At 41.3% G+C, this 25,246-nt stretch overlaps 1 protein-coding gene across 1 annotated transcript in view; it reads right to left on the bottom strand.

Annotated features, from left to right (window-relative positions):
* Positions 1-17,356, bottom strand: part of LOC131265478 (BAI1-associated protein 3) — a 49,660-nt gene extending 32,304 nt beyond the window's left edge. The window contains exons 1-2 of the mRNA XM_058267747.1: positions 16,987-17,356; positions 5,657-5,882 (exon numbers count right to left, since the gene is read on the bottom strand). Coding sequence (XP_058123730.1) covers positions 5,657-5,882; positions 16,987-17,356 — 596 coding nt within the window. The remainder of the gene's footprint in view (positions 1-5,656; positions 5,883-16,986) is intronic.
* Positions 17,357-25,246: the final 7,890 nt, after the last annotated feature.

Raw genomic sequence — 25,246 nt, 5'->3', positions numbered from 1 at the left:
AAGAAATTAAATGTATGCAGTAAAGTTAGATTATTTAACTAAATTTTCAACAAATACAAACCCGAGGCTGTCAACCAATGTTGGGTCTTTGCTGTTACGCCGCGTTTGAATGGCAATTTACTAGTGTTGTGCATAATGAATCTTTTGGCGAGATTCATTCTTATGAATCTTTTTCCTAAGTTTCATTCAGATGTATTCATGAATTTTTGCGGATTAGAGTTTTCAACGCTTAATGAATCTTTCGAAACCTCAATGAATCTTCATGAATCTTTCATGGATCTGTCACGAATCTCCTCGATTCTTTCATAGGCGTGGACAATGCGACCAAAAAAAAACAGGGTCCCTCAACCCATTTTTGGCTGGTGACTTTTCATCAGTTGGTGTGTCTTTGGGATTCATGAATCACTCTATGAAAGATTCATGAATCCATTATAAGGCAGAGATTCATTCAGATCCATGAATCTGAATCAGATTTACATAACTCTACAATTTACCCTACTAATAAGGGAATTATGCATGTTCGACTTCTTTTTGGTTTGGTGTGCATCTTTTCTATCTAAATAGTGATTAAATTTTCGCTATGTTTTCTTTTATTATTGTTTTCGCTTATATTTTTATTATACATGTTCTCAATGGAAGCCCAAACATGAAAATGTTCGAACGACATTACAAATCTTTTTCCAGAGTCTTGCGTTGGTTCGAAAAAGTTCGTCCTCGAAAGTGTGAATTTTCCGTTTCACATGAAATGTTTTACACAGAATTTTAAGCCCAGGCATCTCTGTGACCCGTCAACAAGGTGTTAGGTATGCAAATATTGTTGAAAAACAGCATATAAATGTTTTTTAACGTTCGCAATCAAATCATAACATCTCTTTGAAAACATGTAGAACCTAAAATAATTGATTCGAAATCCTACAGAGGCTTTCAAAATTTAAAAAGATTTTCGCGTTTCTTTTGTTAAATTTACGTAATTTAGCACCTTTCAAACACGTGAATGAACTCAGTCAAAGAAATGAGCTTTGAGTGAGATAATCAACTTTGTATGGAGCAATAACTTAGCTATGATAGCATTTAACCAATCATTGCTCTCCCTTCGATTACAACCTGATAGAGCAGCGACGAAATTTGACGTGCACTGTGCTGTTTTACGACGCTAATGTGTCGCTCGTCCCATACACCCGTCGACTTGCGTTACCCGAGTAAGGATTACACCGGTTGATGGATGGCAGTTTACTATTTGACTGGTAAGAAAAACTTCTTCCATTTCGCTGGAATGGATGCACTTAGCATTGGCACTGGCGCGCGGGGTGTCGGGCGGGCGGATGTTTATTTGTTCATTTGCCAACAAGTCAGAGAACATGTTATCTCCGCACATTCCTTTGGCATGGAAGGCAGGGTCGGGTCAGAAACACATCGGAACGTTTCTTCTCGCAAGCGCATGGAGAAGGCGCGGTTGGAAGGATTGACATTGGTTTCAAATGTTGCAAAAGTTCCGCGCGAAACGGCGGTATATTGGTGCGCGGGGGAAGGCTGTAGCGGAAAGGTGGGGGCATAATGGAGGCATCAAAGGCACGTGGTGGTCCCCCCTCGGATGGCGCTCGTGTAGTTTGTGGTTTTTTCGTGAATGTTGTTACCCGTCGCTGCGAGGCCAAACTTTTTGCGGTGTTGCATTGGCATTTGGGTGCATAGTTTTTGTTTGTTTTCCCCAGAAGTTTTGCCTCAGTTATCGGTATGCGGAAAGGATGGCTTGTTTTTCGATACGGCATGCTGCAAAATGCCACCAGAGCGAGGAACGTAATGACGCGTTGGGTTCATTTCAGTGGAATTTGCACAAATAGGGGGGCCTTTATGTGTTTGAAGAGTATTTTATGCTGGTTTTTCATTACACTCCACCCAACATGTATTGTGAGTTTAAATGGTCTGTTGGAAAATTTGAGGTTGACTTATGAACTGTGAATCACGAACAATTAAATGACATCGTAAGACATTACAGTATAGAATGAGTCACCAAACAAAATATTAATGCTGTATTTTGCACTTATCGACAATGAACAATTATTTTCAAATTATTTGGAAATTTCTCAGTTCGTACAAATTGTTATACTTGTTCGGAAAGGGACTGCAAAAATCTGACATGTATAATAAAAATGAAGATGAAAAAGAAATGTTGAAATTCAAATAACCCCTCACCATGCTAAGTTTGATCTTTTCATTTACCCTTCAACCACCATTGGTTAGATGTGGAGGTTTTTGCCATATGTAGTCGTGCAAATAATTAACATTTACCGGTCGTTTGAAACAGATCATCAACGGCATCAACGTCGCACTTAAACGTGAATGTGCGCGGGTGTGTAAAATGAACTCTTTTACCGTTGTTTGATTTTGGTTTTTGTACGTTCGAAAAGCATTTGTTTGTGGTTAATTATTTATTTAGGGATGTGAGTCCACCACTCAGTATTTGCAGAACCGACAAGATTTTTTTTCGCGCGTACGCATCCCGTAGCTTGGAACACTCTGTTTATACTAACTCTTGAATGAGATTAAAAAAGGAAGGAATGCAAAAACTTTCTGTATTACCCAACATCCAACTGCATATCTTTGTCTCTAACAAACATATTTAAAAATAAAGTCTGTCAGCTCTCCTGAAGCTATACCCGCTTATGTAATACTTCGTTATTATGTCGAACGAGAAGGGTTAAAGGAAAAGGAGTCTTTGAACAAAGAACAGTCTAGTTACTGCAAATCGGTGGGTTGTGCTAAAACCGATTATCTCTAGCCGCCTCTTAGGGATCCCTGGAGAATCCTTAGCAGGGAAATATATTTTGTAACCGGGAGCCTCATAGCTTGTGCGGGAAAACTTTCTGGCTGCATTGTTGGATGATCGACTTCCATGTTGAAGGTAGGTCACGGCGAACAATATCACAAAAGGAAAATATGAAAAAACGGATACATATCGCTAAGGAAAGCGAAATAATATCTCTTTTATTTCCTATCGACCCAATCGACCTCGTTCATCCGTCCTCCAGCTCCTGCTCCTCCTCCTTTCGTCCATTGGTTCCATTAGCCTTGGTTAGGATTTGTGATGCCTCTCATCCCTCCCGCTAGTACACCCCATTTAGCAGTGCCAACAATGGACTGGAACGAAATGAATCGAAACGGAACAGAACTCAGTGGTTCCGGGTTGAACATTGGGGTCATTCGGGGTAGGAGGTGAGCGCAACATCCGGCAACTATTCGAAGCGCAATTTTGCCTCGTTTCCTTGCACACACACACACAACCACACACATACTAGTGCCGATGGACATGCGAAAGTGTGCATGGGAAGGCATTATTCCCGTGGCAACCACCGCGTTAGTGCTTTGTTATGGTTTGGCCCGTTCGTTGCCGGTGAGCTGAACGCGTTTCCCACCGACTTTCCCGACGATCCGAATAGTTGTTGTTTGGGGAAGGTAGGTAGAAACGGTGCTTTTAGAAGGAGCGAAAACTAGGGAAAGGCAATATTACCTACCATTAGGAGTTTTCTCCGTTCCCAGGCTAACTATGTTGCCGCTCGTGCTGTACCATTACTTGGGAACAATTATAAAATAACAGTCTCGAAGGACTAATAAAAAATTTACGATCCTTATTGCTACCACCCATAAACGAGACTTGCGAGAAACTGAGCACGTTTGCTTAGCTGCAGAAATATGAAAGCCTAGCAAGTTTAAAATCATACCAACAAACCAAGCAACAACCCGGGGTAACGCTAGTGGGAGGACGAGACTGTGCACGGAAAGCTTATCCCCATTGTTTTCCCGAGCGTTGCTGACAGTGACGACGGGATTGCAATAACATCCGGTACGATGTGGGACGCTCTGGAACAATTTTCGTCCGTTGCAAATATCCGCTCTCGGCCATGGTGGTCGGTTTTAATAAGCCCGAAGGTTGATGGCCGGAAATTTAATGGACGGTGCAACCGCAGCGCATACAGAAGAAGAAGCGTAACGTTTTGTTTTATGGTAAGCTAAATTTTGGTGATTTTACAAAAAAAAACAATGTTGTTACGCCGAGTCCGGAAATATTCGGCAGATAACTCAACCTTAATGGTTTCTTTAGCGAGGTTCAGGAAGTTCGAGCAGTGTTGTGTTATGTTTCAGCATTACCGGAAGCATCCGGGTTTTGGTGTCCCTTTCTAAGAAATGTGTGGTCAGGTCATTTATTATTAAATTATCCCACACGCAAGCTACCCATAACCGAGGTTATTTTGATGAAACCGGTCCCTTTGGTGTGGTTTTGGGAATACTAATTATGGAACCCGATGCATTCGAACCCCATCGGTTGCGGTGAAATTTTCCAACGTGTCTTAAATAACACCACGTTATTGTACAAACAAAATCGGACAAAAGACCCATGGAAAATGGAAAAGTTCAAAATAGAATTGCATGGCGTCGCCGGCTCTATTCAGCGCCGAGCGAACAGAGGTTGCTTCATCAACGGAGGGAGATTAAAGAAATTTGTTCAACGTTATTGTTTTGTCGACTGCAAAAAGTTTCACATCGTACCGCCCAGAGGACAACAGTGACAGGAAATGACGGTGCAGTCCCAAATACAATTAAGTGCTCCCACTAAGCGTCATGTTTAACGGTTAGCGTAGGTTTATAAAGCCATCATCTTTTAGCCCCTACCGAACCCGACCCGACCCGAACCGACGTTATTAATATCCGCCATTGTACTTTGTTGGTCAGCGGTCGGTAGTGGTTTTAAATAATTGAGCTAAAATAAGCCTGGGCAAACGTTAAATTAAAACCGTGTTTTGGTTCTTTTCATTACTTCAACGATGCTTTGCTGTAGGTTATCAAGGCTTTTGTTGGAATATGATACGATTGTACAGGTACAAATGGAAGTTTTTATTATGTCATGTACAAATGAAAGTTTTCTTGATATTCTTAAACGATATTCTTGATTGATTAAAATGTATTCCACCACCATAGCGAACATTTAAGGTAATTGTATACATATTTTTCACAAAACCTACCGTTCAAAATTATTTGCATACATAGTTTCGATATTTGTCGGTAGTAAATAAGGTAAACTGTAATTGTTTGGATGGTAAGGGTGGGTTTTTACGAGAACAACCTTCAAAACAACAATATTCAAGCATATTTCAAACAACACCTTGAGGAGAACTCACAGTCAATGTGAAACAATGGTTGATTTATGTTTACCGATGTAATCTCATCCAATATGCTACAGCTATAATTTAATCCACCGTCCATGCGGGGGCACCAAATTAAGCCACTTAACGGAACGTGGCACCGCTTTCGCTTAAGTGGAGGTATGAAACAATAAGTGACCGTAATAAATTACGCTTAGCTGGTACAGTAGCGGTAGGGCCTATGTTTTGTGAAAAAATAAATCATCGATTGATTTTACTGATTACAACAATTTTTTACAATGACGTTTACGGAATGGTTTGGCACCCGATGGATGTGATATTTCTAACGTGAATAGGCTGCTAAAAATGGTCCCTCAGGGAATGGAAGTAAACTTAAGAAGGCCCAAAAGCTATGTTTCTGTCTCTAAATTACAAATTCTGAAGATGGAAACATGTAGGAAAGACAATATTTTCTTTTCCGAAACCATTACACAGAGATGCGTTACAAAGCGAGCACTTACCCAGATGAGGATTTAATTTCCACCTCGGGCCACGACGGTCGTCGCTTCCAGACGGAAAAGGACGGCTTGTCCGGCGGGTTGGGATTGATCGGTGAGCTGCGACCGCGGAACGAACCCTGGCGTGGTGGCGGTACTAGCGCGTCCAGTCCACGGCCTGATGACTGCCGTCTGATCGGTGGAGTTCCGGGTGCGGCCAGGGTCGACGGGGTGGCAACCTTCCCATATCCTACGTAGACGAGAAAAGGGTAAAGAAAACATCAAAGGACAACATTAATAACCTGAGGCGTTTTCATCAGTCTTCAAGGAACAAGCATTAAAGTGTGTGTGTTTTTAGATCTTCAAATAAAATCTCCATTCGGGAAAATAAATCATGGGTGCAATTTCAAAGTGGTTTGCCATTGCAACACCAACGTGTGAGTGTGTAGATTCAATCAAGTGGTTGCTCGCAAGAGTGCCCACAAACTCGTAGAATGCTTTCGATGAGGCTCTAAAGGGCCCTCGAGGCATTCCTTACACACACAAACTCACACCGATGCCAACAGATTTGCCAACGGGACACTGGCAGGCTGAACAGCTCCTCCGGCAGCCCACTCAATTGCACTATCCAGATGGAACGGACCGGGCACGTTCTTGTGCTATTGTAGTCTAATGCAATCATTGAATTATGTTGCTACACTAATATGCACATCCGCTTGGCAAGCATAGGGATGTGCGGTCATGCAATGCAATGCGAAAATAATTCCGGGAGCGAGAATGAGAGAGAGAGAGCTAGAGAGTAACATCCTGCAACAGGGAAACCCGTGATGGTTGAAGCTGCTTTCCATTAGTGTCACCGCCCTTTGGTGTGCGGTGAAAATTCCGGCGCGGTAGAAGGGAATCCGGGCAACGGCTCCTAGCTGGCCCTGCAACAGACTGGCCCGAGCATGGATGCATAAATGATTGTGCAATCGGGCTTGCAGCTTCACGTGCAGCCAGCCAGACTGTTCTTCGGCGCTTTGATGGAGTTGACATGCAAGGCGCTGTGTGTCGGTACGATTGTGTTCTCGTTAGTATCAGCGTTTCTCTTTCCTACTCATGATGCACTTTGTTTCGGAAGGAAAAGAAGTCTTAAAACACCTTGTTTATAACTTCATTCCTTTGCTCTGCATTTCAGTGCAGTTGGTTTCGAATGCACATGGCAATCGTAGAAAAAGGACCTTCGAGTCTACAAGTGTTGGGCTGCTGTTTCAGTTCAAAGACCATCAACAAGAAGTAATTGTACTCTGAACTTTCTCACAGCGTTGCATTTTTTATAAAGCTTTTCACTTCTCATTGAGTCTGTTGAGGGAATATCGGCAGTTTCTTTTTTCGCGTTCAAAGTCATTTCGGCTAGCAAATGTACTTGCCCAAGCTTGTGCTCGGTTATGGTGCATCTATTACCTAGCTCTAAGCAATTTGGAAATGCAATTTCATGACTTTCAAAACTTCGCCTTACCGACAAACAAAATACTTCTGGTTTCCAACGCCCACGGGTTCAACAATGCCTATGGGGTAAAGGATGCATATCGGGTGTTTCTGAAATGTTTCAGCAGTAAACGGAAGATTGAATTACATCCTCGCATTTTCGGTAACAATAAGAACTTTTTGAGGTTCTATGGCTTCGTGATGTGATGCCATAATAAAAAAGGGGGTGAGTTCCGCACTGCACGAGATCCTCCTTGTCAGGGGCTAAACTTTTGTCGAAACATTTTGTCATGTGTCATGCGGGTTGGTGTTGAGTTTGGTTTGGCTTTGAAGATGATTCATTTACATACTCCAATTATTCAATCAACCAGCCCAACCGCACCATAAAGAGTGGCATGTCAGTTGCCATGAATATTTGGTATTTATTTTGTTAGTTTAATTAGTTTTTAAATAGGTCATCAATTGGCATCCAGTGAACTGCGCATGTGGAAAACCTGTCGCTTCGAGCCCACTAAAGTACGATAGTAATAAATAGGAAAATAATTGGCTGCTTTACAGAATAAACGGACCCATGAAAGTTTTCTTGCGTAAATTTTGTAAATAAAATGGAGCAAAACTAATTTAAGTCTCACCGTATAGAAGTTTGTAGCAACTCAGATCACAATAATTTCTGCCATCGATATAAAAAAATTGAGAAAAAAAAAATTTAGCGTAAAATTGACTAATTGCATTACAAAACTAAAATCTAAGCTTAATTGGAATGTTTCTACATAGCAAGAAAACGAAACAATTAGCATTTTAATGAGAAGTTCCTATGTTTTCTTATTTCGTACCGTTCTGTTCACTTTTGGCTCAGCGACAACAAAACATCAAATTACTCCCGAGAATTCTACACATTTTTCTCTCAAATGCTTGAAAGGCTAGAAAAAATATTCACGCTCTGTAAGTTTATACTTGCACCGTTTCAGCACATCAGCATCATCATCTTTCAAAGATTTTTTTTTTGTAGCTCTTCGGGACGAAGCTGACGCTCATCTTGTAGGAATTAAGTTGAAAGCTTCGCCCTGCGGCCGCGCACCGGACAGGATGGCAAAACGAAGCCACATTGTTGTCCGCCGGGAAGCTATCTCATCGCCTCGGTGCGCTTAGAAACGATGAGGGGCCAAAAGTTTTCCCAACCCCAAAGAGGAATGAAATTTTCGTTTCTATTCTACCACGTTGGCGCCGTGTGGGAGTGCTGGTCTAGTTTGCAAAATGATAAAACTACAGCAACGCTTGACAGCGCTGTCCAACGGCGATAAAAAGGTAGGAAGACATATTGTCTTTCTTAAAGATATTTTTCAGCTCTTGGCAACATTTTTTTTGTTGTGTCACGTGCTCAGTTTCGGTCGTTGGTGACAGTGTTTGCTCGCTGTTCTCTGCCTTTCCTCTTGTTGAAGATTCTAGCAGGTAAATATCGTATTTTGCGCTCCTTAGATATTTGGAGCCGGTTGAGTTATGCTTTGTTCACCTTGTGTTCATAACGAGTGGAGATTGTTTGCCTGTCTGAAGTTCGTATTGAGGAAAACTTTGAATTCAATGACGTAAATGCTACATCCATTTGGTTTTCAGTAAACGAATGAAAATGATTAAATAATTTCGTTTGATAGTTCCGGATGAGCCGAATCAATCGTTTGTCTAAAAATGCTGTTGAACCTAGTTGTATAGCCTTTTCTGTGAGCTTTACATATTTCATTTCATATTTTCAGTCAATCCTATCCCCTATCTAAAAATAAATCCAGACCTCTATCTTCTAGCCCTCCATTTTTTTAAGTTCATGTTTTGATTATTTTATCGGGATTCTCCATATCGCAAACCTTATCTTATCTTAACCTAGGAAAAAATATCTAACAAACATCGATCAGGCAAATCTAATACGAAAAGTCGAGATTTAAAATCAAACGGAAAGCATCCTGGGCCGAAAGTGCGGAAGGAAGTGGATCGACATGTCGTGCTCTAGGCCATCGTTTTGCATCGAACGTTAATCGCCGATTACATGGATTGATCGACTTCCTTTTCTTTTGGCTTCAGCCCGCCTTAAATTACAACGATTATGGTCGAAGCAAAGCATGACAGTGTTATGGTGCATTTACGCGAGAGATAAGCTAATATTTGCCCGAATAACTTTTCTTCATAAAGATGGGTTTATCCTCACAAAATGCACACCCATTTATGGCACATCCTGTCGGGCTAATGGATCACTGGTGAATGGAAAACATAAAAGCTTTGTTTGAAGCGGACGTACCCTTGAACACGAAATGTTTGTATGGAATCGTGATTATTCCTTTAACACGTTGAATTCCAAGCGTTTTTAGCACACTATTTCAGTACAGTCATTTTAAATAAACTTCTTTTTTAACATTTATTAAACCAACGATTTAATAACCAGCTTCCCAAAGAATTGATATTAATTATTACTATAATTTTTGCATTTTACTATAAATGTTGCAATTTCGTTTATTTACGGGACAAAAACTGTTTACAACTAATGACAGCTTGATAGCCATGGCAGTCAACGTGTTAAATGGTATTTTTATGTTATATTTAGCTATGACTGGCTTGGTTTTCCTTACAAGTAGCTAAATACTCATGCCTTTATTTTGTGCGTGCCAAACTAGTGAATTATACAATATAATTCTAAAATATATTTAACCATATGTGGAGAGATAACCGCTTAGTTTTATGTGTGTTTCAATGAGCTCGTGCGAGTTTTGCTTATGCACTGGACGTTATTTAGAGTGCCGGTATGTTCGCGTCAACAAGGCCCAAATCCGGTCCTAACGGTCTAGTGAACATGAACTCGCTAAATGGTTTCCGAGTTGTCACTTGTTGCGGCCTCGGCATATCTTTTTGTGCTCGACATGGAATCCTAATTAGTCTCGACGGTGTCATTCATCCGCCTGCCTCAACACGCTGCCATCGACGACTTTCCCGGCCGTCGTTTCTCATGCGTAAATGGCCAGCTGAACCGATTGCGGTGTCCATCTGTTCTGTTTTTCTTTTGGAGAAAATTGGTGATGCGGATGAGGAGGAAAGGGTAGGAAAATACACCCACAAATACACATGGGCCGTCAAATACCGCTCAATGGCCATCAGGGCTTTTGGCTCTATTTTCGACACAATCGCCTCGGTGCCAGTCAGCTCGCAGCGAACGTCGACGAGTCGCGTGAGAGCCACGCTACTGACGTGCTGCATAATTTATTCATCCCATCTACAGCTTTATACACACTACTACACACACACATACACAAACATACACCCCGCAAAACATAGCACGCACTGGACCCAGGTAGTGATTAAAGCATTTTCGAGGGTATAAAATTTGTTCCATTAGAGCTCGTGTTGCGTGTGCGGACAGTGTTTGGTCAAATTGTTTGATTACAGTTCCGCGCGGCAGAACCCGTGGAGGTTGAGCAAAAAACCAAACCCGTAACGAAAATGCTGGCCATAATACTACTTTAGTGAAAACATACAATCACGATCTCGGAGGTGTTGTAATCACGGTGGCATTGAGCGAGCCTTTTTTCCGCCGGCGTACCTGTCGTGGTGGAAAATGGCTGTGGCGAAAATTAACAGGCAATTCTTAAAAATCACCATCCTACAAACCATCCACCGAAGCCATCCAACAAGTGGAAAACAAGCTCGCCGAAAGGCGCAAGTCCTGCAGCAGTTTATTTTGCTGTCTCCCAGTACTGCCCTTTTGGGGTCGCTTTGGGTTGAACACGACAGTATGAAGAAAAATAGAAACGAACCCAATATTAAGGTGTCTGCAAAACTTTGACTCGGCTATTAGGTGTCATTTTTTCCTCTTCTTGTTTGATTGCTCATTTTGCTTCGGGGGGTGATTTTGTTTTCCATCAAGGTGGTATTTATTCATGTGGATTTAATAGCAATTTTTCATGTTGACGATTAGGCATTTATTCGGCTGATGCTTAAGGGACTTCGGTAAACAAATTGCCTCAGTAACGATGAAACATAAACGGAAAAAGAAGTATTTGGTTTGATTAACAACAAACACTTTTTTATGCATAGGAAATTTATCCTCATTTGCTACACAATTAAATGATTTATTTCTATCTTTTTAATTGCTCAATTCAACTACGAAACGAATTTCGTTCGGGTGACTCAATTTAAAAACGTTGGAACGCTTCCAAATATTTAATTAACTCAGTTTAGTTGTGTTTTTGAGAAATCCATATTCCCTGCCGCCTCAGTCAGGATAGTTATATTAAAGTAGTAGTAGTGTCACGAAGGACTCATGGTAGGTTTTGGTTATGGTTGTGTAGGATCGGAAGAAAAGTTAGTTAGTTTTCGGTTTTACGAAACAAAATTAAATGGAACATCGTCACATCGCTGGGAACACGCAATAGTGACTCAATTTGGCGACAATTGGCACCTTCCTAAGTGAAAGCCAATTTAATGTTCGTTACGTAAAATGGTAAATTTCTGCTTTAATTAAGTTTGCCTTTGCAGTCTTTCGGCAAGCATCCAAGTTTGGTTCGTTGTGTAACTTTGGATCGTCGGGAGAATTTTAAGTAATTGAAAACAAATATTTTCTTGTCTAATTACATTAATTTAAGTTAATTTTTGCTCAAAACTAATAAACTGAAGCAATAAAAAAGTATGAATCCACGACTCACTATAAGAATGTTTATATGTTTATACTATACGATACAAAGGTAGCAGACTTTCCAGTAGCAATCCGTAGGACAACATTTTCGTCCGCCATTTTACCATTTGGCGCCATTTTGTAGAAACCGCACCTAGACGTGACCAAGACATGGTGTTAGCCTTGAACCGAGCGTTTGTGAGTTCGGTTTGCTAGAAAGATACGAAAGGAAACCATGCGGCAAAAAGTATCTCCAGAAAGCGAAAAGAAGAAAGCCCTAATCGACGGCAAACTTTGCAACAGCAGGCAATAGCTTGCTTTCCGTTCTTCAATTGGTCACGCTTCTTGGTTCAGCGAAAGCGTTCGTGTGACAGGCAGGCAGGAAGAAGAACCGGAAACGAGAGAACAGTAGAATTAGTTCCGCATGTTTCCCATAGTGAATGGGATGGTGAATGGAAGTTTATAAATTATAGTTCCATGTAAACGCCCAGGAAGGCTCATTACGAAGGGTGTAGCGATACAAGCCTGGAATCTGATCAAGAGTGGTTAGCTCACCTTGCCCTGGTGGCAGAAGGATCGCTGGAAAAGTGTTTCGGAACGGCGTATAATTTTTCTTTTTCCTTGCACTTCACATTTCGTTGGCCGGTCTTGCGTACCGTGTAGCAACAGTTTGCTTATGCTCCGCTCATCGATTCTAGCGATTCGTAAAAACCGTGAACGTGATCGTTTAGCAATGATAATAGCATTAAGGTATTAGACTTCCACTACCCTCGCTGGTACTTTCTTTCACCAGCACGGTATTTGCAAGACTTATGCTACGTACACTGCGGGCACCATAAGTACACCAAGCACCCGCTATCAAAACGAACACTTTCATAGTTATGTTATGAGCGTTGCTAGGTCGTGGGTAAAAGCTTGTCATTACCAGCTAAAGACCTTTTCCCAATTCGATCAAAGCAGTGCTGGACAGGGTTTTCTTTTCTTCTTAAAGCAAACCTTCATGTAGAAAGCGTGGCATAGGGAGGAAAAATGCCCAGAGTATAGTTTGCCACATTGCTTACACTCACAAAGATCACCACTTAAAGACAATCGTGTTAAATATGGCCCCGAACGATGCGTTACAGAGATGTGTTGTAATGTTTCCCCTGAGTACCGAATTGAGGATTAATGTTGTACGTCGGCTTTAAGAGTTTTGGCAAGTGACCCCTAACCATTTGAACTTCGAATGCGGCTTAGTAAAGGACTGTTGATACAGGTAAAACCAGAAAGGAATTATTCCAAAAATACCAGAATCAGAAGATTTCGCCCAATCAATACTTGGCAAAATGATAGCAACAATTCAGTGATGAGCGGCCAAGGCTACCTGCTGGATCCAGCAACCCATCTCCTGGTGAGATTTACAGCATTCGTCTGAAATGTTCGCAATCTTGAACTCACCCCCCCCCCCAACTGCCGACCCGCACAAGGAACCAACAATCACTCGCCGCTGAGGAGGGAACAGATTCCGGCCGTTGTTTCAGTTGATTTATGTTTCACTCGACCGAACAAGCATCGCTTTCGGCATGCCATTCTTGTGTTCGCATAGCGCCTATTTGCCCGTTGGTCGGGAAAATTCAGGCTTTTCCATGCCCCCCACCAGCTCGAAGTCATGGTGGTCATGGTCGAATGGAAATCGAAACGTTTAAGATGGGCTATCGCGCATTCCAATCCGATTTTCCGGGCATTGGGCAGTCGGATCGAATGGTTTATCAATGGTACCCTGGACACACACACACATACAATACAAACACACATACACAAAAATGTTTGGACACGGTCCCCGATTATCGGGGACGAAGTGGACGGAAAATATGTTCCGTGAGTTACTGTCGGGAAAATATTTACCCTGTAGTATTGCTTTTACTTTCACTCTAGGGCAGCTATTAGAGGCCACCATCCGGTTGGTGGGCGATGAACGAAAGTTAATTTATTACAGCGCTTGGATCAACTGAAAAGGTATCCCGACAAATAGTGTACGGTATCGAAGATCAAATCCATTATTAATCGTCTCTTGAAGGATTACTTAGCGACGTGAAACACGAAAAGAAATGACAAATATATGGAAGGTCATTTTTGCGACCCAATCTTCACCAGATCGATCCATCCCATGTCAGACGTCGGTCGTACGAATTGGACAGAAATTCAATTTTGATATTCCTTGGGGAGCAAGAGGGAAATCCACTGACCGCTTCTTAACGTAACCCGTAACATAGCGACCGACGGGGAAGGAAAAGGAATACCAAAAACCACCTCGGAGCATCCGGACAACTTTGATCTTGGGCCGAGACTGGTCGGGCTGGTTTATTGGTGATTAATAATTCTTTTCGCAAGTGACAAAACTTTTCCCGACGAAACCCGATTAAAGAAAGGTACGGAGCAGAGGCTCCGGTGAGATTGGATGGGATTTTTCTTTCGGCGGCCTAACTGCTGCTGAAGGGCATTTGGTCGCCAAGCAATCAGCTATGCCAGACACGAACCGTGCTCATGAGCTCCACATGCAAGCCGGCCCTTCCGGCATACAGGTATGTTTTATGAATGTGCTCGCTTTCATCCTCGGCAGGGTTGTTTGGGAGCTATTTTGAAATATTCAAAAGTCCCCCAGCCGTTTTATGTCACCCGGCGGAGCGCCGCCCTCCGACCATCCTTTCCATTATCCCGGCTCTAATCCATCTCCATTTTTCACCCACTTCATCATATGGTGAAGAGTGAGTGGCCCTGCCACTTCACAAGAGAACGTTGCATTGAACTTTTTTTTTCTACTTTTCACTCACCCAATTCCCCACTCCGGTGAGCCCGACGCCCGAGGGGTAACGTGATGAACGGGAACTTTTTCACTTTTGAGCCAGATCGAGGCGTGTGGGAGCGGAAATTAAGGACCAGACGGCAATAAATATAGGTGGCGGTGGGTGGAAAACTTTGTGAACTATTGCTGGCCTTTTATTTTGGTTTGGTTTGAAGCCGTGGAGTGGACCGTTGCCTTTTTCCCTGGCCACGTTTCAATCATCTCGCGTTAAGCAAGTGCCATTGAATGTAACGATGGACGATGGTTTTGCCCAGGCACATTATGGTTGAAAGATGTGATGTTTGAGTTTTATCGGTTGATTTTTCTTATTTCTTCTCTACTGGGCGAGCTCGTCGGGAAGGTGGTCGACATTCAAGTGTGTCTCAATGTTTTTTTATGTTTTGCCTGTGTTTGTTCTTGATTGTGTATCATTCGGGAAAGGTCTACAAACGTTAAAAATACTGGCTTCTCTTTCTTCTAAGCAAAATATTTATTACACATTAGAGCGTTTTAATTCTTTGATAAGATTTTTAATTTGAAAACGGTTTATTCATTCAGTCCATTCCTGTTAATATTTAATAATTTATTTATTTTTTATTTGTTACGAATTTTATATCGTTATAACAAGCTGATTCCATTGCTTCAAGTGAGTCTTTTTTGTTCATTTGAAATCAAAGTATTATGTGCTAAACACAATGACGATTAATGATACAGTTATTTTTGTTGCAATAAAAAAGTAACGTGTTGTTCGAACATTTCATTTAAACAGTAATTTTAACAGGCTTTTCATTGGATGACGACGGTTTTTTACGTATAGATTCCTCAACGTATGTTGTTATTTTTAAATACATAATGTAAATATAAATTTTAAATACATAATTGCAGACTTTTCAAAACGGACAAGCTGTCTTCAGCGCATTAAATTGTTGACAATCCAATGCAAAATGGTTTACCCCAAAGACAATCAACAGACAGGTCGGGTCAAAGCTGTTTTTTGCTCCGCAATTGTTGTGACAGTTGGTTAAAAAAGTGTTTACAAAAATTTCCAGCATACTTGTGGGAGATCTCCGCCAAAATCTTCGCGAAATAGGTTATGGGTAGATCACAGTATCCATGATCTTGCGGATAGAAACTGCTCTTCTGTGTGAAATCATGTGATATAGATCCTTTTGCTCGCTGTGATTGACGAAATTAAGTGTGTTGGTCTGCCTTATACCCAGTCTTCCTCCAGAACATATTTCGAACGCCTCAACTCTTTTTTCTTTTGATGAAACATACCAAATTTGCAGTTTTATCCCACTTTCTTCGCTGTTCGTGAGAGGTAAACAAAATTTTAACCAACTTTCAAAAATTTTCCCACGGTTTACGGCTCGTTACATGGTATGCTGCGACCTGTCTGTTAATTGACTTTGGTTTAAACTGAGACTCACTATCATGATTTGATATTTTTTTGACTGGTAAGAGTCAACTAAGAATCAAACTTTAAAATATCATTTTTTGAGTTTACTCAATCTGCGCAGGTTTGATGAGTGTTTAAACGTTAAGTAATGTCCTGACCTGAGTAGTATTAGTAGTAGAAACCGTATATTTGGTTGTAATTGAGTATGATACATAATACATTTGTAGAGAGTTTTTTAACGGGTTCGATCACATCTTTCCTCGTTATTTGTGATAACATTTGAGCTAGTCAGTTGGAAATGGTGTGCAGCCTGGTGGCGTTCTGATGAAGTTCAGTGGGAAAATTGGTTTGCCCTGACCTGACATATTGATATTTCTCTAAAGAAAATTTGGAATGTTTATGAGGTTTCAAATCTTAACAGTTTTGACTGACTATGAAAGTGGTTTTTGTATATGCTTATTGTAATTCTCATAACAATTGGTAAAATTTGTACGATCCAATAAAAATATAGAAGCAATTTCCAGATATTCCCAAAAATTGTTTAACAAAAAAAAATGCTGCTGCAAACGTGAACTTCGTATGGTAGAGTGGCTTACTGTTATTGCACATTGGAAACTGGAGAAGTGGCGCAGAAAGAATGAAACAAATACTTGCGATGCATTCAAACGTCTAGAGACCCATCATTTCTAATCTCGACACAAAAGTACACAACACGCGAACGTGCTTCTGACATACCATACTCTACGGTGGCTGCATTCGTGGCAGCGAAAAGGACGCGGCAAACTCTTGGCGACGTTTGCCAAGAACACTTCTGATGAGATCTAGGTGAAACGACCACCAGTGCCCTTCCTACGTCTCACAGCCTGTTTTGCCCCGCGGAACTTGTTCTTGTGCTCGAGCACGAGCACGGTATGGGTTAATGTGAGATACTATGTTCGTGATCTTTCGCTAAGCTACCAACCCTGGGTGGGAGCAAAGAAAATAAGAACTGTGACTTCATGGTCTTCACACCCACTTACCGTGAGATCCTCCTGCGCCTGTCGATGCTCCGCCCGTGACGCTCGCGCCTCCCTGTCCACCAGCGCCGCCCCCGCTTGTGCCTGCGTTTGCCGTGCCGAGTCCGCCCATTCCTTGGCCACTGCTTCCGGGACCACCGGGGCTTAGGCCGGGACTGTGTCCCATGCTGCCCATGCCTCCCATAGGAGCACCACTGCCTCCACCCATGCTGTACGGCGAGGTAACCGAGGATGAGGAAGACGAATGGCCACCGGAGGGCCCCGACGATCCTTCGGCGGACTCTTGCCGTGACAGGGAGAACCTGCGGGGGTTCAGCCCAAGCCCAGCGACCCCACTCGTCACGTACTGCTGAAGCGAGCTGAAGAAACTCATCCTGGTGCCAGGGCACAGTTCTTTACCGCTATTCCTACTCGGTAAATTCCCTTTTCACGACAGAACAAACAGGTTGGTTGAGCCTTACGGAGAACCTCTTATGGTTCCTTCTTTTCTTCCGTATGGCTGCCACTTTTATCCTTCAGTGAGCACACGAACCGATGTTGTTTATGTGTGGCGTTGCTTCAAATTCTATCGATACCAGTGAGCGCACACAATGCGTACTTTACACACGCCTTCGTGTTTTTCGAAAGTTCTGTCTGTTATTTTCCGCCTTGACAGCCCTTCGACCCTTTGCCGATCTGTTTCACTTGTCAGAAGCTTCTGCCGGATAGGTTATGCCAGATGAAAGATTTATGTACACGCTCGTCCCACGGGTTCACAGCGGACACGCTCGCCACGCAATAATGTAGAAGGATTTTTGTTTTTCTCTAACAACCGTTTTTGAGCCAGGAGGACAGATTGACTGGGAAAAATACCGTTCACTGGTGAACAATGCCCACGCTGCTACGCGGTTGAAGATGGTAGTAATTTTATTTTCGACAGGTTTATTTTCACCCTGTTGCTCACTAACATTGGAAACCGGAATCACTTTGTATCACTAATACATGCGGGCGACTACTTAGCACTACCATTACGCGCGAGGGTACAGGTATGTCACACACTACCACATAATCACATTTCTACTTGGTCAGTTTTCTTGGTATGAAAGTCACCGGGACCAGGTATTCGATGAGATCCATTTTTTTACACATGCTGCACAACTTTTTGGGTGAATCTGGAAGGATATAAAAAATAAATCGTAATGTTAAGTAAAACACACACTGTGTAACACTTTCATACACACTTCACTCAAGTTTTTGATTAAATAATTGCAAAAATTCTTTATTACTAAGAAGATCGGTTCACAATCTGTTACTTAGCGATTATTTGCAAATGAACAAACCACCAGGCGCCTCCATCACGCTTTACCAAAATTAGAATAAAAAAAGCAAACTGCTTTAAAAGTACTAAGCATAGTTTTCTATGCATATGAATTTTGTGTAAAAAAATACATAATACTTTTGTAAGGAAGGAAAAAAGATCAGAATGCAACCATTCCGTATTCCGATGGAGCACCAGGCGTCTCCATGTGTCAAGTGGTGATACCCTCAAACTCACGTGTTTACCATTGGAAGCAGCCATTCGCTGCGCGTGCAAATTCTCTAATACGCCAACCGTACTCGCTTTCGTATTTGAGCCCACAGGTTGGGGCGCCATCGCAAGCAACTCAATTAAGATCAAATTTGCATTCCGTACTTGCAAATAAAGCTCACTTTCCTTATTCTGGCACGTACCCGTACACTAGCCGTGCTTCACGTTCAAAGAAACGGACGTGGTGGCCCATTTCAGCGGTACAGTATGAACATTCCGATTTCCGGTTGTGCCGGCTGTGCCGGATAGCGTAGGAATCAGCTACACTCGGCTTTCCCTTTTATGATACTTTATTCTTCCCCCATCGTTATTCATCACTTCAATATTTTCGTTTGGGGTTTTTCTGTATGGCAAAAAAATTAGGTAGAACGAGTTTGTGCAATACGATCTAGCGCATTAGAATAGTACCAGAATTCGAGGAAGCGGAGAAAAACCCAAGTAAAATCCAACCGGCAACTCGGTACTCGTTCCCCGTGTCCAAATATAGGAGAACCCATGGTATGTCCGTTGTAGGCAAAGAACTCTATCATAAGCTGGCTCAAAGAAAGGATAAAGCTCAATTTGATTTCAGCTCATGCTTATTCAGAAGAAGTTGTAAGAGATAGAAATTTATCCTACCTTTTTGCATTCGCTATTGCATAATTCTTCCAGCACAAAACTTCTACCAATGATTATAGTCACACCTCGTACCTATTTTTTGTCATTGCTTCTCTTCGTTTGAAATAATAGACCGTAGCGGTGAAATGATAGCGATGATACACAGAGAGTATCACAAATTCATGTAAATTATTTGTGCTACAGACTCTTCTTCTTCATCTAGCAATACTCTTTTTCCTTCAACATTGTATTTTCATAGGAAATGGAAAATAGATTGTCAATATTTTGTGATCTACTCAAAAGCATCATATCTGAAGGTAAGAGTTTCCTTTCAGATATTTTTTCGATTTTCCTTTCTCGTCTTATGTTCAGCATTTCGCTGGATTTGAAGCAAGCCATTGATTGAAAAGACAAAGCGTAAGGTTCGCAATCGCAAACTCATACGTTCACAAACAAAGCGCAATAAACTTAACACTTGATAAAACGCCTTCACGGAAGAAATATATTTTCACTGAAACAATAAGTGTGGTTTGAGATAGCTGTTGAGGTTGACATCGCAATAGTAAAAAAGTAATTATTTCCGGTGGCAAACGTGGAAGACATTGTGGTTTTTTGAGTGTACAAACCACACAAGTTAAAACAAAAAATCAAAATGTGCAAGAGGAAAGGTTTTGTTTGCTTGGCTTTTATCATTTCATTTTCATCTTAACATATGCGGTTGCGGCAGTCAAAGTTGATAGAGAAGGTTTTCATACGCAGCCCGAACAAACATAACCCAAGCACACACATACACATGCACACAAAGTACGCCTGCCCGTTCCAGCTTTTGCGCCTTTGCGCCAGTAGTGACAGTTTACTTTCATTCTTGGAGCTAAAAATAAGTTAGCTCGTGAGCGACAACCTGCCGAGGCGCTGAAATGCGTGATTGGGTAGGATGTGTTGTTGACTGGTGGTGTGTATGGTTATAGTAATTTTATGTCACCATTGCAAACAGACGCATACGATCATGCTGTTGTGAAACGGTTATATTCTCACCGATGCTCCGGGAGCGTCGCTGATGGAACCACCCAGGTTCGGTGTGGCGAGAAGAATTTCAATTAAAGACGAGCGCACGTTCTCCAACGAGGGTAGAATATTAAAGGTTTTGGTTGAAAAGAACGAGATGAGATTTGCAAAATATCATCGCAGGAAAACAGACGAGCTCGGCGCTCAGCATCTGCTGCCAGTTAACCGGTACTGTTGGTAGAAATCAACTCGTTGTGGAAAATTAGGTCGTAAAATCGTTTTGAACCAGCTTCAACATCTCTCCTTCAGAAGCGGCTCCAATGGCAGAGCGACAACAAAAGAACGGCAAGACGCAAGGCTCGACGGTTACCTTATTGTGAATGTTTAATGGAAAAGTTGATTAATTTTTCCTTCACCGCCTCCGAGGCAGAGTAAAATGTGCCGCAGTATTTCTTTCTAGCTCAACCATTCACCATCTATCATTCACGGAAATGCATTTCATTAAACCGTTGGACGGTAAAGCTGAAGAGAAAGTGGTGATTAACAGATGAAAGGCGTGTAGAACATCCTTCCCCATCACGCTTCAGTTAATTTGAAATGTGCTGGATGGTGATGTTTATTAGTTGCTTTGGCCACCCGAGAGTCCAAAGAGTTGGGCATCTTTAGGGAAACGAATTTAAAAGCTGATGAATTTTTAAGACATACTTATGGAGGCTGTTAATTTTGTAAAAAAATAATTACCCTATGATTGAAACGTTTAGCAGCAAAAGTCGTTCTCGGCTGAAAATGGAAAAACAACACCGTTACGTTTCAGCTACAATGAAACTGATGTATAAGTTTTTAATAGAGCCATAACAATTTGAAGTCCACTTATTTTTCATTTGTACCAACCTCATGTTCAGCTGGAGCGTGGATCTTATCTGTTTTACAGTATCACTATTGTTAGGCTTAATTCAATTCAATTCCCAAACCTAATAATCATAATTATTTATTAGTATTCTCGCTCCTGTCCTCCTACTCTTCTCAAAACAAAGCTGGCCAAAAGAACTGGAGATTGAGTTTTCTTTGCTATATTCTGCGTGCCCGCTTTGACGAATAAACTGCTTCCGAGCGGAGTTATGATTCAATGTCAATTCCACTTTAGCTCTCCTTAACAGAAAGCAGACCGGATCTAGCTAACCCCCGCAATTAGATACAAGGAAACGAAGGAGAGGAAACTCACATTTGTGTAATTTAAAAGCTCGTAGCAATGCTGTATATAACTTTTTTTTGTCGCGTGCTACGGAGGGTAATTTCGCGCGTTCGTGTTCGCATAGGGTTTCCGTGCCTGGAATTCATTTGCACGACATTGTGAAAATCCAGATCGGAATGGAAGAGGACGAGTGAATTGTACATGAAAGCAACTCGAAGACAAAATTGACGCCACCGAAGCACAACTGTACAAATAATCATGCAAACTTGTCACGAAATAAACGCCCCGGCAACCCGATTGAGGCTCCCGGATCCTGCTGGTCGGTTGTGTTAGCAATTAAGGCATATAAACTTTAATTGTCGGCAATCGGATACGAGATACGGCGGATGGACAAACCATCCTCGAAACCCGAAGCCTTATTTCTTTTTCTTTTTTCCTCCTAGTCCTGTGAAGTCCTCAGGGATTGTTTAGGAACAAAATTCTTTCAGAGAACAGATCATGTTTTGCTCCCATTAAAAACAATGCCCCAAGGGTTGGCTCTGTGATTTTGAGGCGACTCATTGAAAGTTTTAGACTTACGTTGGGGAACTCTCGGACAATGAGGATAAAGGATTTCAAGAAGGGTAGAAGAAAGACCCAATTGCGACAATTTTATCGCAAACACTGACGCTTTATCATCACGCTTGTGCTTTGGCCGAAATGAAGTGAAGGCAAATTGTATTACGATCTTTCAAAAATCATAATGAACACTTTTCAAATGAAACAAAAAACAGCTGAGAAAGCGGTCGGATGAAATGGTGCCGGGCAAAAGTTAACGAGCGGGCACTTAGCACTCGCTTTCACACCAGACCATCATAAAAGTCGTCACATTCCATAGAGACATCGTGAACGACATAACCAAGTCTCGAGACATGAAAAATCTAAGTGGCTTTAGAAGCCCAAAAACACACACAAACAAACGATGCCAAGTGCTAGAAATGGTTTGATGTTGGTTCTTGTGGTCTGTTCACACCATCTTGTTGGAATGGAGGTTCATTCCTTTAGGAGCGACATTATTTGCTTATCTGCTTTACCACAGACGCTGCTGGGTGTTTTATTTTGGTTTGTCACGAATTAAGAAACACATTCCGAATGTACATTTATCGCTGCTTTTTCCAGCAGCTTCAAAAATAAAAGATTGATAAAAAAATTGAATTTTACATTTTTTTCGAGGTTTAAAATTTGGAATTGGAAACCTTCCATAGAAAAATAATCACTTGTTTTTCACATTTTATTCTCAGCGGATTATTATTTTCCAGTGATGTTAAAATACTAAAGCTTACTGGAATAGCAATGGTTAGATTATTCCTGCAACAATCGTCCAGAAATAACCAAGCTTTGTAAAGAAGAGCCGAAACCTACGGTCTCAGCGTTTGTCTGATCGGTTAAGATTTCTATTTCGGTTACATGAGTTGAACGCGCTTCATTGATTTTCTTGCGCTCTCCAAAGGACGACTAAGCCAATCAAGCAGCTACGACAAGAACGTGCTACTGCTCAATTGATATTCATCTCCAGTCCGTCGCTTGGAAGATGTGAGTGATCGGGAGCGAAGAAAGGCAACAGGAGCAAAGAAAATAAATCTATTCGGTTCGAACGCCAATACCGATTCGTCGAAGGGAACGAACGGGATTAATACTAATTTGGCTGATTCGACTATTTTTCACGCCCAGGAAAACGTTGGGCCAAAAGAAAAATACTGTGAAAAGACTAACAGTAGCGTGTGAGACAGGAGGCAGAGCATCACATCGGACTGGAGAAGGACAATCGATCAAAGCACGAAAGGGCTCGCGGTTGGAGTGTGGATAAAGGATAAGAGGTGACTAAATTATGTTTCATTGCCATTGCCACGTTTTCTGCTGCATTGGGTAGGTCTTGCGAGAATCGTAATCCTCATTGGTGTTTGTTTGGCGATGGCGATTCTATGAACCGATGGGTGGGCCATTTATTCAGCTTCGCATTGATGGTCATCGGAAGTAATAAAATATCGGTTCGGACAGTTGTTTTTTCTTGTGTATTGATGGACAGCCGTGATGGTGCTTGCGCGAGAAGAAAAAGAGTAGTTTTGAGGGAAACGAACGTAGGAAGCTAAATAAAAATAATAAAAAAAATTAGAAAAAAATAAAATAATGCGAAAATGATGAAAAAAACCAATATATAAATGCACCAAACTAAAATCACCCGAAAATTAATGGGAAGTATATTTCCAGTATTGCATTCCTTTCATGAGATTCTTCTACGAAAGATTTGAATAGGAAATCATTTATGCATACTCCGTATTCTGCAGGCACGAACATCATTAACGAAACGTTCCGCTTCACTGAGGCGACGGGTACGACGTTCGATACGGATTTCGGGGAACTTTTCGAAAGCCAGGCAATTGTAACCCATTCCCTCGACGTTTCGTCGCTCCCCCTGAGACCGTGTGCCATTGATAATCAGCAAACGAAATGAGAAAACTTTTCATATGATACGTCGGGGCGTTTCTACTGGTAACGTTTCTAAAATATCAAGAATGTGTATCATTCTCGCATCTCTTCCTTACTTATTCGGTTGATTTATTTTAATTTGGTAGATACATATTTCTTACTGTTTGCTTCACATTGTTAAGGAATATTTCAATGTGATGGAATGAAATATAAAATTAATCTATCATCACATAGTTTTTACTGAACCTTCTTGCATAGTTTGTGTTTTACCGTTGATATTTCTTATCTGTATCCACATATTTGCCTGCAATTATATTTAAACACAGTAACAATAAATGAAAGAAGCATACATCTTGTTTCTACATTGTATATACTACGCTGGTAATTACAATTGATTCGATCAAATGAGTTTATTTTATGCAAATGTGCTTGGGTTGTCACCAATCCAATTGAATTTGAATTTTGAACAAATGCCCTGAACATGTGAAATGCATCAGCACTAAGCCGGCCAACATGTTTAATCAACAACGGGCACGACGTGGAAACAAAGGATATACTATAAAAAAGCAACCGAGGTATGCTATTTGATAATTCATACGATTCGCGGTGTGAAAAATGGTTCATGAATAAATACATCACTTTATCCTCATCTGATGCGATCATTTTGTTCCATGACCAACGATCGAAGGTTGAATGGATGGAAGTTGATGGTGGAATTTTACGATTTGAATTACATTTTAAGTCCCAGCATTAAAGTTTGCCAGTTGCTTTATGTAAGCTGTGGGACTGCTTAGTTTTTCATTGCATCTAGCATCATTGGGTTTTGTGGAGTATTTTAACACTTTTTTGTGTTCTACGCCACGCTTTTTTACGCATGCAGCACGAATCGAGTCACGCATATCGATATCTTATGATTTTTTGTACCTTTTTGTGGTGGAATTCATTCAGTTTTCTTATAAAAATGTTCTATTTCGAATAGTATCTGTACTATCTCTTCATTTAACTGTATAAAGAACTCTTCAATAATATGTAAGGTTTCGGACTTCCAACGGAGAATAGAGACGAATAGAAGGTAGATCGATCAATTGTTCGATGGTGAAATATGTCAGCTGTCAATATTACACGTCGTACCATCAAAGCTGACTATACATTCCACACAATAAAACTCATGGCTGCCAATCCAGATGCTAGATTCTTTTTTGAACGCTGGTTGAAGTTGAAAACTGATCTATTTTTAAGCACAAAGTAAAAAGGAGCCTTTCTTTGTTAAAAGACAAACCAACAGCTAACGAACGCTGTCTTCTGGAAATCATTTTATTCCTTTTTTTTAGCTTCTTAATGGCCTTTTGAAATGGGTACATTTTGGCACACTTTGCGTCTTCTTTTGTTTCATTATATTTTCATATCTTTTGCTTTGTTTTCTTCTGCCAGTTTTG

This window comes from Anopheles coustani, chromosome 2 (genome assembly GCF_943734705.1).
Source record: "Anopheles coustani chromosome 2, idAnoCousDA_361_x.2, whole genome shotgun sequence".
NCBI lineage: Eukaryota > Metazoa > Arthropoda > Insecta > Diptera > Culicidae > Anopheles > Anopheles coustani.
This window is presented reverse-complemented; position numbering and strand designations above follow the sequence as displayed.